Source organism: Tachypleus tridentatus, chromosome 11 (genome assembly GCF_004210375.1).
Source record: "Tachypleus tridentatus isolate NWPU-2018 chromosome 11, ASM421037v1, whole genome shotgun sequence".
In the NCBI taxonomy this organism is placed as follows: domain Eukaryota; kingdom Metazoa; phylum Arthropoda; class Merostomata; order Xiphosura; family Limulidae; genus Tachypleus; species Tachypleus tridentatus.
Window position 1 is genome coordinate 46,672,794 of NC_134835.1, and position 12,273 is coordinate 46,685,066.

Consider the following 12,273-nt stretch of genomic DNA (forward strand, 5'->3'; position numbering starts at 1 on the left):
CAACAACAACAAGAAGGAATGTAGAAGCCAAAAATTAAACCACTGTGCATAATAACAGTAGATTCAGCTCATTATGATCATCTAATAAAGTGAAATGAAAGAAAAACAAAATGTTGGATTTTAGAGTTGCAAGTCTATAGACTTACTCAGTACCATCAGAGAAACTGAACTACTTAGATTAACTACAAACTCCACCTTCAAACCCCAAAATTTGAGGAGCAGATGTACTAGCTAAGAGTAGGAAAATACTTCCACCTACCTGAGGATAGAAAGCTAAATTATGAAATTATGACAGATAAGGCCTAACTGCTCCTTCACATAGCTGAGAAGTAAACTTTCCAGAGTGAACCACAAAATTTGCACACAAAGAGGGGGATTACTCCCAGACCATTCAGTAACCAAGTAATGTGAAGCCTTAAAAGCAACCAGGAAAAAGCCCAAAACATTACACGTTCAAAGAACCAACATGAAAAAACAAATCAAAGACAGCTTATCTCAAAGTGGCCTCCTTTACTAACAATCTCATCATAGAACATCTCCTTCTAATAGTTGTATGACACTAGTTATTAGAGATGGAACAGAAGACACGTGAAGGAAATAATAATCTGGGAATTCTTATCATAACTCAGCTTTCCAATTGAAAGAAAAAAAATACTGAGTGCCACTGACGTAAGTAGAAGAGAGAGGGTCATGCGATAGATAATGCCAAGGGCAATTTAGTGGTGTATGAAGCAAGAGAAAAAATCAGACAAATGCTTAGATGGGCAAAAGAAGAAACCCTGAAAGTCGAGTAACAACTTTAAATATTACATATCAAAAGAATTTATACTCAGCCTTTTTTGAGTTACAAAACATTTATTCCAAAATCCATAAAAATTCCAAATATATCTTCCTTTGATTTGTATGAAGATTCAACATTCAATTTTTAATAAATATCATTTTGGTTGAGATGAAATAGTTCTAATTAAAAATGGGTAACTAAATTGTGATTAGGTATGTTAGAGAATACAAAGTTATTCTCTGAGGTATTCTACAACCTTAAATCAGATAGGGGTGAACCAAATAAGACTTTAGAAATGGTGAAATAGTCAATTACAGTAATAGCCTACTGTAAATTTTCATCATTCAGAAGCAAATTTTAATCTTCTACCAAAGTGATTTTATTTATGTTACATAGAATATGCTGCAATTATAATATATCACAACTATTTATAAAGTTTTAATGTATATCCAAGGTGTTAATAGTTTACATTTGTTCCATAATTTAATAAAACTTATTCCATGAATTTCAGTAAAATTTGTTTTCAAACAATTTTTAACAAAAATATTTTTGAATAATTATCCTATAAATGTAAAAAAAAAAGTTCACACAGTACTACAAAAATATTCTACTTGTGTTTGACTTACAGTTCAATTGGCTTGAAAACACTTGTTAACTCTGGACTTGAACTTTTTGGGGAGATACTGACTGAAGTGGAAGTTGTGAAGGAGGTAGAGGACATGTTGGAAGTACATGTAATAGGTGGTGGGGAAGTTGAATAGAGAGTTTCTGCTGAACACTGGAAATGAAAAAACTGAAAGGTTCTACAAACTGAAACAAGTGCTACAATATTATATACTATACTCACTCAGTATTTATACATTTTTATCAAGTCTACATGTTTTAATGTTAGGATTGTAATGAAGGGTATATTTTTGTCTTTATAGGTTTTTAACGCATTATTGAATAAAAATTCAAACATTCAGTAGTACTAATTTATAATTTATTAATAACATCACCATAACTACTTGTTTATATATGTCTGAATACACTTTTAGTTTACAGATAATCCATATGGATGAAATAGAACTTTTAAATGTGATTCAAAATAATACAACACACAAAAACTAATCCAGTTTTAATATCAGAAATGACAAAATGCACGTATTATTTATGTTCCTGTAGTGGATGCTACATTTAATACATACATAGCTTGAATTGTATGAGCACTTTATTGTAGTAAATCAAAAACTGCAGTTAACATTTTACAACCTGTAGGGCAGGAATAATGTCACTTCTGACCTTGCATTAATAACTTATAGAAGTTATCATGTCTGAAACTAAAACTTCAAACAAATGATGTGATAACAATGGGACTTTTTAAATCAAATTTATTTTATGGGACTCTCTAAGTACGATATTTTTGCCAATTTATGATTTATAAAACAGTATAATCTTTTTTATAATATAGCTATTTACTTAATCATTATAAATAATTCACTTAACTGTTGACCTGAAAGTCAGTTTTCATACATGAACTAATGTAAGTCTAATGATGTCATGTACTATGCCACTTTGCTGAAAGCAATTTAACAATTAAAAAAACTGTCTACAATAATAAAAAAGTGATATAAACAATAACACTTATCTCACTTTACTTAAAAAATAAAATATATCTGTATTCTCTTTTAACAATTTATGTAGATGTGTTCAACATAGACTTCACAACATTTAGCTTTATCCAAGGTTGAAATACAGTATTTGCAATCAGATTGGCCTTGAGTTATAAAACTCATTATTTCTCATAAACAGAAAACTACCAACATAATTACTACAGTAAAATAAACAAACATGACAAGAGATTCATTAAGCTAACATTTTACCTTTCTATGACATACAAATAACAGAACACAATTACTAATTTGTATGACAAAAGTACTATTTGGATTTTAGGTGCCTTGAAATATAATAAAGTATGACCATATTTCTTCTAACATATTAATCATTAGGAAGACATCAATAAATATCACACAACATTCAACAGCCTCAACATCAATAAATCAACTTCTAATAATTGTCTGCTTTTAACTATAAAAAAAAAAAAGCAAAACAACATCATCAGATATGCAGGTTAGGATCACACTGTAACAGATATCAAATTTCAAAATTTATGCACTGCCAGACAGATTATTCAAAGTGCGTCCACTAAGTGACACAATAAGGAACTGGCAATGGATGAAATAAAGAATTCCAAGCTGTAAAACCATAATAAAAAAGAATTACATGACATCATCAGATATGCAGGTTAGGACAAATTATGCACTACTAAAGAACTGTTTACATACGTGTCTTTCTGGCTATTTCAAATGGTTTTAAAGGTAATACTTGACTTAATTAAACATATATATATAAAACTTTCTTGGAAGCTTTTTTCTTTGCATTTTTCCAAACAATAATTTTTCTCTACTAATACCCCTGATTTGCATGGAAGACCTTGTCTTTGTGTGAATTTTTTTTTTCCTTTTTGTCATGTTTGGCTGCAAAGTATTGCTTCTTTGGCCTCTACTGCTCAGTTAATCTCCTTAAATATTTTCCAACAGACAGACATTATGTGCACACATGCTACAGAATAGTTTGAGTCTCCACACCACATAGATTCTAGAATTTTCTAAGTTCTTGCTTCCTATTTGTAATTTGTCCAAATAGTAATAAATGACAACAATAATTTCATTGAAAGACAATATAGGCATCCTCTAATTATCATTTTAGGATTAAGTTTCAGAAGATAACATGCATTATATTTGTGTTTACCACACAGCTAATAATATACAATTAAGTTGGAATTAGAAGGTAATGCATTTATTACCTTTTCCTTGTTGCCACTACAATAAGGTACATTTTACTGTCAACATCATTACTGCCATCATTAAACAGGCTGAAAACCCTAGTTTTAACGTTAGTCACAATTTGCTCACTTGAACTGCTGGCCATTTCTTCTATTGAAGAAGCTTTGGTTCTAGTGCATCCATATCTTTTAGCGATTTCAAAATCTAGAAAGATTTTTGTAAAATGTTTAAAAGCCTGGTTTGAAACTGCTGAAGGAAGATTGTGCTTCAAAATGAAGGAGTTGAAAAAACATTCTGCTCTGATCACATGATTTACTAATTTGATATTGGGCTTTACTAAAAGTGAGTCCAGTTTATTAACTCTAGATGCCCTCGAACAATTTTGCTGGTATTTAGTAGTGTTGAGAAGCTTTTTTGATGTCATTTTCATCTCAGTAAGCTGTAGGAAAATTCCAAACACAAACTGTACAAATTGTAAAAATACCATTTGAGAATAATAAAATATCAATGATTTTTTTTTTAAATACTTATACCTAAACATCTGCTTGCTATAAACATTTCTCTGTTGGAGTCACTGGAGACAAAGTAGAACCATGATTTTTGCCATTTTCCATTTAAAAAAAATTATGAGTACACCCTAGATGCATAATATTTAAAGGAATTTTTAACAGATTATTGCAAGTGTTTGTAAGACTGAGACACAAAGCAAAGAGTAGTCAATCCTTCCTAGAAAATTATTGGTAGAAAAAAAAAGGTTGGTGAGAAATTCCAGAATTTTGCATAAAATGTCAAAAATAACAACAATTTATATAGGTGTAAAATGAAAAAAGGAGCAATTATACCTAAATCATGAGTTGGAGAGCCTGTATTATATACAGGTAAACTCTCTAGATGTAGTGCTTGTGAATTTCTGTGTACTTGGACTATTGTGAGACTCTTAAATCATTTTAATGTAATTTGTTCAACCTCTGTTTATAGATACACATAACTGCTCAAACTGAATTGCATATGCCACTAAAGGTTATATATATAATGTATAACTAAAACAAAATAATTGATTAGGTGATCAAAAACTCAGCTGAATGTTGTGCATGAATTTTTAACTTAAAAGTTTTCACTAACCTCAGTCAGGACTGTACAGTCATAAGATGGTTGAAATTTCTCCTGTGGATCAAATATTAAACAAATACTTAGAAATAATATCAACAACCATATTATGAAAATGATTAATTATTCAGCATACAAAAAATAACATAATCATACAAAATCCACCTAAAGTATGAAAAGAAATATAGAGCAACACACAAAATTCCTTACAACCTGACTGGTTCCAAGTATACTTTACTTTTGTGTAACATCTCTCTCTAGTGGAAGTTATACTGATTACTTGTAACTTACTTAACAGAAAAATTTTAGTAACCACATTCTCTTTTCAAAAAAATATACATGTTGCAGAGTAAAAGAAACCCTGTAACTGACTTCAGTAACTTTTCTGGAATTCCAGAATGTAATATATTAATTATCTGTCAAATTTCATATCCATGTATGTAAAACGTTTTATATAACAGACATTGCACAATAAAGTTAAATGTACTTGTTCTGACTGTGGCCTCTTGATCATCTTCTCTCGATCTGTCTTGTGTTTTCTGTCTGCACCTTTAGGCTAAAAATGAAAAAGTTATTAAACTAGGGAACTTACAGGTCACTAAAATAATTCCTTCAACAAGCAAGCTATTATATGTAAAATCTTCAACAGAGCACAGCCATACAAAAGTACTTAACTTAAGCATGCAACCACTTGAAACTGAAATTTGTGACATTTGAAAAGCAAAAGCTTAGTTAACTAAAGAATCCAAGAGGTAAGCAGAGATTTAGGTTTGAATCTTTTCAAATCTTAATTTGCTTTTAATAAGTTCTACACATTTTATACATTTTGCTAGTTTAAATCAGTTCAAGTGTATAATCTCTTGCTTTAAGCATCCAAAGTGAAACATGTAACATACTGAAGATTTCATTGTTCTGGATATCAAACATAGGTAATCTGTTGTCATAAGTTGACAGTTCTAAACACACTTACTTGAGTAAAGACAATATCAAACATTAAAATTTGTATCAATGATAATTTAAGGAGAAGTGTATCTTTTACTGTGATAAAAAAAATTCCATGAATTACTAGCAATTTACTGAATGACATTTATCACACTGATAAAAGACATTTTTATGCAGACTAAATATTAAACCAAGTAGATCAAAGTGCAGATCACAACTTTCTGCAGTTATATTACAAATTTAATTAAGTTACTTTACTTTTAATCTATATTAATAAATTTAACATCAAAACACACTTTATAATTCAAATTTGAATATTACATTATTAATTTTTAACTTTACAATGAAATATTTATATAAATTTTATATCTTCACTTATTTGTATTAGGTGACACTTTTTCATTTTAAAATTGCCCATTTTTTATTTTCTTGTACTATATGACCTTGTAGCTTTCTGTGAAATTTCTCTCTTATATTATACATATCCCCAAATTAAATTGTTGACTTGTAGCTGCAATGCTTTTTGATTTATGGAGATATATCCAATAAAGAAAAGGCCACATGACATGCCTTTCATAGAACATTCTGCTCTAAAAAAAATGTTTAAATTTTTTTCTATTGTGTACTGATTTATTTTAAATCAATACAGCACCAACATTTCAGTCTACTGACAGCTATAGGGTTTTAAGCTTTTCTAATAAGAAGATGTATTTTAGTGTTGCTTTCTTTTCCACAGGAACCCTGCTAAAATTAAGTGTGTAACTGTTTGTTAAAATATACAGTTATTTTAAGAAAAAAAAGTAATTTATATTTTGTGTTGTTATTTTTTGTGGTTATTACAAGGTTAATCAAATGGAATGAGCTTGTATTCAGGTTAAGGTGGAGAAAATAACAAAATACAGTTTTACTGAAAAGTTTTAGCTTTATATAGGGCATTCTAAACAAAAGATTACATAAATGAAATTAGGAAACTGAAAAAGAAAAAAAAGTATTTTTAATTTTAACACAAAATCAACTTGCATATAGACTAGTGAGAGTCTGAATCAAACTGACAAAAGTAAATTCAAAGACAAATCTTTTGTAGAAATATTTTATTAACCCATCTCTTAGGAACCAAGGGGTGTTACTACACTACAATTTGATGAATATTAAAAGTAAATTCAATCTGAAAATTCCAAAAGGTGGTGGTTTTGGATGTATTTTTTTGGAAAAACTTCAAAAGAAGTTTTTGTTTGTTAATTCAAGTCTCCATACAAACTAGTACTGGTGTCTAGTGCTGGAAGTAAATTCAGTGTATATAAAAACCACATTCTCAGCATTGTTAATTAAACAAATGCCAACTTTTTTGCTTCTGTTACCACCTTTTTATGTTTAGCTCTCAACTAAGACATACAAAATTTCATCTGTAATTCGGTAAGAAAGGTCGAGCATCACCATAGTCAGCAGTAGGATGACTAAAGAGGAATACTTTGAAAGTAGCTACAGGCAAAATAATGTATTCAGCTTACTACACAATATCTATCAAGTGGCTCTAAAAGGTTCCTGAATATCTCTGTGTGTCATTTGGAAACTTCCATTTTTTTTGTGCTTGGCCATTAAGCTCGTGATGCACTGACATATTTCAGTCATCTTACCACTTTAAATTACTTTTCGCAGACCCAACACTAAAAGTGTGTGAAAAATGTCTTCTTTTTGACCAATAAAAAGTTCAAAATATTTCTATTCAAATTACAAAAAAAAAAAAAAAAAAAAAAAAAATGGACAGTTTGTTTTTCAACAAAAATGCACCTCCACTGATTTGTGAAAAGTCTGTTAAAAGTTCTAATACGTTAACTACTTTCAAAGATATAGTATGCATAATTCCATAGTTACATTACACACTGGTGCAAAATACATAAGCCCATCACCATAGCATTAAACAAGGATTATATATATATATAATAATAATAATAATATACCTTAAATACTTTCACTTGGCAAGAAGCAGCATGGAGCTTTTCAGCAATATCACCACTATGGCTGTATGTTTCAATCTGGATGCGAAATGGAACTCCTTTTTCCCCACCATGCTTTTTAGGTGTGAATTCTGTGCTAATGCAATTCACCTGCAAAACAACTTTAATTTCCATAAAGAACATATATTTATTAATATTAAAAAAATAAATAACCAAAGAATTTCTGGTTAGAAGACCTTATGACTGATCCAAATGCTAATGTAAGCCATAATGTAATATACTCAAGACACTGTTTACCACTTATTCATGAAAACACACTTCCTTAATGAATTACCCCTTGGTAAATAAACATATGTAATCATATTTTGTCATAGAATTATTAACCATTAGGTTCCATGAAGATATCAAGGAGCATCTCTTAAAAGTAATCAAAAATTAGCCAAACCAAATTTCACAATTTCAGTGTTTCTTAGGAATTTGCTTTCAAAGGCTATCTAATATAGTTTACACAAAAATTGCTAATCATTATATGGCTATTTATAGAAACTTAAGTTGTTTAGCATTTTTAATATGATTATCATAAATATTAATAAAATATTTTCTATTTTAGTAAATTTGCTAGTGGCCTTTGTTTGAACTAGCAAATTTGGTAATGTCACAGACAATTGAAGTTTCACTGTTCTTTATTCTTGAGGAAAGAAACAAAAAAGAAAGAAGTATCTTGTGTCTATGATACTGGTTTGTTTTTAATTTCTTGCAAAGCTACACAAAGGTTATCTGCACTAGCCATCCCTAATTTAGCAGTGTAGTAAGACCAGAGGGAAGGTAGTTAGTCATCAACATTCACTGCCAACTCTGGGGCTACTATTTTACCAATGAATAGTGATTGGGATTATAAAGCCTCCCACAGCTGAAAGGGCAAGCATGTTTGGTGTGAAGTGAATTTGAATTCTTGACACTGAGATTGTGAGTCCAGCACCCTAACCACTTGGCCATGCCTGGCCTATGACACTGGTATCAGTTTCTAATACAAAAAAAGCTCAAATAATTCATGTTATATTAATGAAGATGTGACCAACAACAGGCTATTAAATTTATATTACTAGAGATGAAATAAATATCTAACATTTTCACTTGAAATGTGATACAATTCAAGAGCTCAGTAACGAACTATAAAATATATGTGGTTCTCGTACTAATTGTATCAACTTGGCATTAGTTTTCAGGATGCATCAATTAGTTATAATTATATAAAAAAGTCATGAATTTCCAGAAAGGAAGTTGTAATTGAAGAAATGAGGACTTACAAATGTTAAAAAGAAGTTATAATTATAAAAAATAAGGAATTACAAATGTCAAAAAAATGGTTATATTTATAACTTATGTACAGAAAGAAATTATGAATGTACAAACAATAAATTAAAATTATTCAAAAAGTTAATAAAATATAAAAAAGGACTCAAGGTTATTGTAATTGTGAAGACAAGGACTTACAAGTCCTGAAAATGGATGTATAGAAAAATAACTTGTGTATGTCCAGAAAGTGGTAATTGTACAGACAACAATTTACAAAAAATATGGATACAACTTTATAAAAAAAAAAGAAAAAGGAATTATAAATATCCAGTAAATGGATATAATTATAGAAAAATAACTTACAAATGTCTCTAAAGTGGTTATAACTGTACAAAGGGCTTCTGAATGTTCAGAAAGTTACATATATTTGATCTTTCTTAAAGATTTTTACAACTAGTAAAATACACATACATTAGTATTTGATTTGGATTTCATATGCCAATGAGAAAGCTGTAATTTGTAATAAAAATGTTAACTTTATTCAATATTTCACCAGAATAAAACTTGGATTAAGTACATATATAATATGGCAGTCTCAAAATTTCAGCTCAACAATGTATTGGAAACTGCACAGATGAAATGGATATGATATCACCACCAACTCCTTCTCTTCTCAGTCAATTTATATTGTATTATTACCTTTAGTGATTGTGTATTGTTTCTGAAGTGTTTTATAAGTTGAGACAATAGTAATACAGAACAACCAAATAAGTTAATACTATCAGGATTTTACTTAATGAAAATTTTCCTGCTAGTAAGTACATAACTACCCTTATAGAAAAATCTGCAAAATAGCTATGCTGCCAAATAAGTAAACATGATATATGTGCAAAAAATTTAATATCTTAAGTAGGAATTATTTTTATTTATTTGTTTAAGAAGTTAGTATTATAATTAAAATAATCAAGTGCTGTGCAATAGTTTACAAGTTACAAGTTCTTATTGTTTAGAATATTCTGTTACGAAGTGAGTAGATTCATCTGAGTGATTATATGAATATAAATGGCAGGATCTAAACCAAAAATACTGGAACACACCTTTAATAGGTAAGTGTTCCATGGTTAGCAGTTCAGTTTATTTTAAGATCTTAGCTAGAGATCATTATGAACACTCACTAAGTACAAAAACAACAAATAATTAATGTATAGTGGCTATATCTTCATCAGACATGAATCTGTATTTAACACCACATAGATGTCAAATTAAAAAAAAAAGTTTCTCTTAGTTTGCATTCCTGCATAAGCTATAAATACTGATGTAACATATGCACAGATAATTCCACCTTGATTAAAAACTATAGATTATAGGCTTTAAACCAATTTAAAAATTAATTTTAGTTTAATGAACAATATAATTTCATATGAAGAAGAAATTCCCTGACAAATGGAAGAATTTAAGTTCTATTTATGCATGCAAGTAAATGTGCTAATCTTACCCTAATGAACACTCCAGTTTCCTTAGTGGGATCCCACAAAAATTCACATTTGTTCACTGCCTGGGGATCATTTATAACTTCATAAACTCCATAGGACAGTGGAATGTCTATAATTGACAGTTATATTACATACAAGTATATATACATATGACTGATAATGTTACAAAAACAACAAATAAAAAGGACACAAAATATTTATTACAAAATACCCTAAGACTGGCCTCCCATCCTACATTTTATTTATATTAAAAAGGAAAATGATAATGACAATAAAATACACTGACCTTCAAAAATCTTATTTTCACAGAAGCTACATGAAAAAATGTGTACATATATGCATCAATAAAAGTAACCACACAAAAGTCTAATGTCACTATTATTTTACTGCATAACTTATTATACCTTTTAAAAATATAATCTAGAAATACATTATTTGTGAATATTTATTTAATACAAGTTAGAATGTAGTTTATAAAATGTCTTTCTTTCAGCAATTAACTCATTAAAAAAACTTCTGAAAATAGTAATAATAATCCATACCAATTTCTAAAATTCTTTCACTGGAACGCTGCTGTTGCCACAGGGCAATTTGCTCTCTTTCTACAAATTGCAACCTTCTCTCTTGAAATCCAACTTTGATAAAACTCTAGAAAAATAAATAAGTTTATTGAATACTCAGACAGTTGTTTATATTTAATACATGTATCAAGTTCATATATATACCAAGTAGCTAATATAAACCACACATTAAAGTCATACTTTATATATATATATAAACATATATGTTTGTGGTTAATGCTATTTGAGTAACATATTCTCAAATTTTTAACATTATAGTCTTATCTGGATGCAAAAATTGATTACTATAAAAGTATAAATAAAACAATTATTGGTGTTACAATTTTATGTAATTTATGAATTGGCATATTTATGACAAAAGCATTTTCAATTCAAGTCTAGTTAAAAGCACTTTTTGCATGTATAAGTCAAACAAACAAGAAATCCATGAAGGTAACATTTTGTACATAAAACTTTTATAAAAAGACACATATACCTAACTTAATCAACTAATGAAATAACTTAAAAGTTTTATTTGAAGTCAGAGTCCAAGTAACAACATTCTGATCTGCTTATATTATCATAAGGTTAACAATGACTCTAAAGATGTGATTGTGAGTTATCTCATAAGATTGTAGGGAACACTGTATATATTTAATTACATTGGTAATCAACAGTGTAATATCATAATCTAACACACTGAATAAATTTATTATAAGTAAAAAAGTGTTTCTTAGTGCACTTTAAAGGATTTTCTACAAAATATAAAGGAACTTAGGTCCACAGAACAATAGTATAAAAAAATTAAAAACAATTTTGCAGAATTTGATTATGGTGCAGGTAAGATTTGGGGAAGAAGATTAGACTTTGTGCAGAGCAAGGCAAAATGACAACATGAGTAAGAGTGGGGCACCCGAGTCTGCCCTATTTATGCTTGGTTGAAGGATTTCTTGAATGTTATAGCAGAGTAAACACATGAGGATTTCATGATTCCCAGGTGGAGTAATTTACTACAGTTATATCAAGAACAAACAGTATACATGAACAACATATTTGGAAATTTATACCAATACAATACAGATAATGTTTGAAGTTATCATAAATGTATACCTTCTACCCAATAAATTGTTGAAGTAAACTTAATTTCACAACATAAATGTATTCTACTGAGTTGATAGCATGGTAATTAACAAAGTGCTGTTAAAATATTGAGATATCAAAATAACTTAAAATGTAGAGATGATGATTATGTTTTTGAAATGAGCATCATCAAATAACCCTGGTCACTTGAGTTTTTTTTAGAAACAAATTTTT

The 12,273-nt window shown here is 29.0% G+C and overlaps 1 protein-coding gene across 1 annotated transcript in view; it reads right to left on the reverse strand.

Annotated features, from left to right (window-relative positions):
- Positions 1–12,273, reverse strand: part of LOC143232093 (transcription factor CP2-like) — a 92,151-nt gene that overhangs the window by 34,206 nt on the left and 45,672 nt on the right. The window contains exons 7-12 of the mRNA XM_076467162.1: positions 10,942–11,047; positions 10,402–10,508; positions 7,614–7,760; positions 5,201–5,269; positions 4,729–4,770; positions 1,408–1,559 (exon numbers count right to left, since the gene is read on the reverse strand). Of these exons, the coding sequence (XP_076323277.1) occupies positions 1,408–1,559; positions 4,729–4,770; positions 5,201–5,269; positions 7,614–7,760; positions 10,402–10,508; positions 10,942–11,047 (623 nt within the window). The remainder of the gene's footprint in view (positions 1–1,407; positions 1,560–4,728; positions 4,771–5,200; positions 5,270–7,613; positions 7,761–10,401; positions 10,509–10,941; positions 11,048–12,273) is intronic.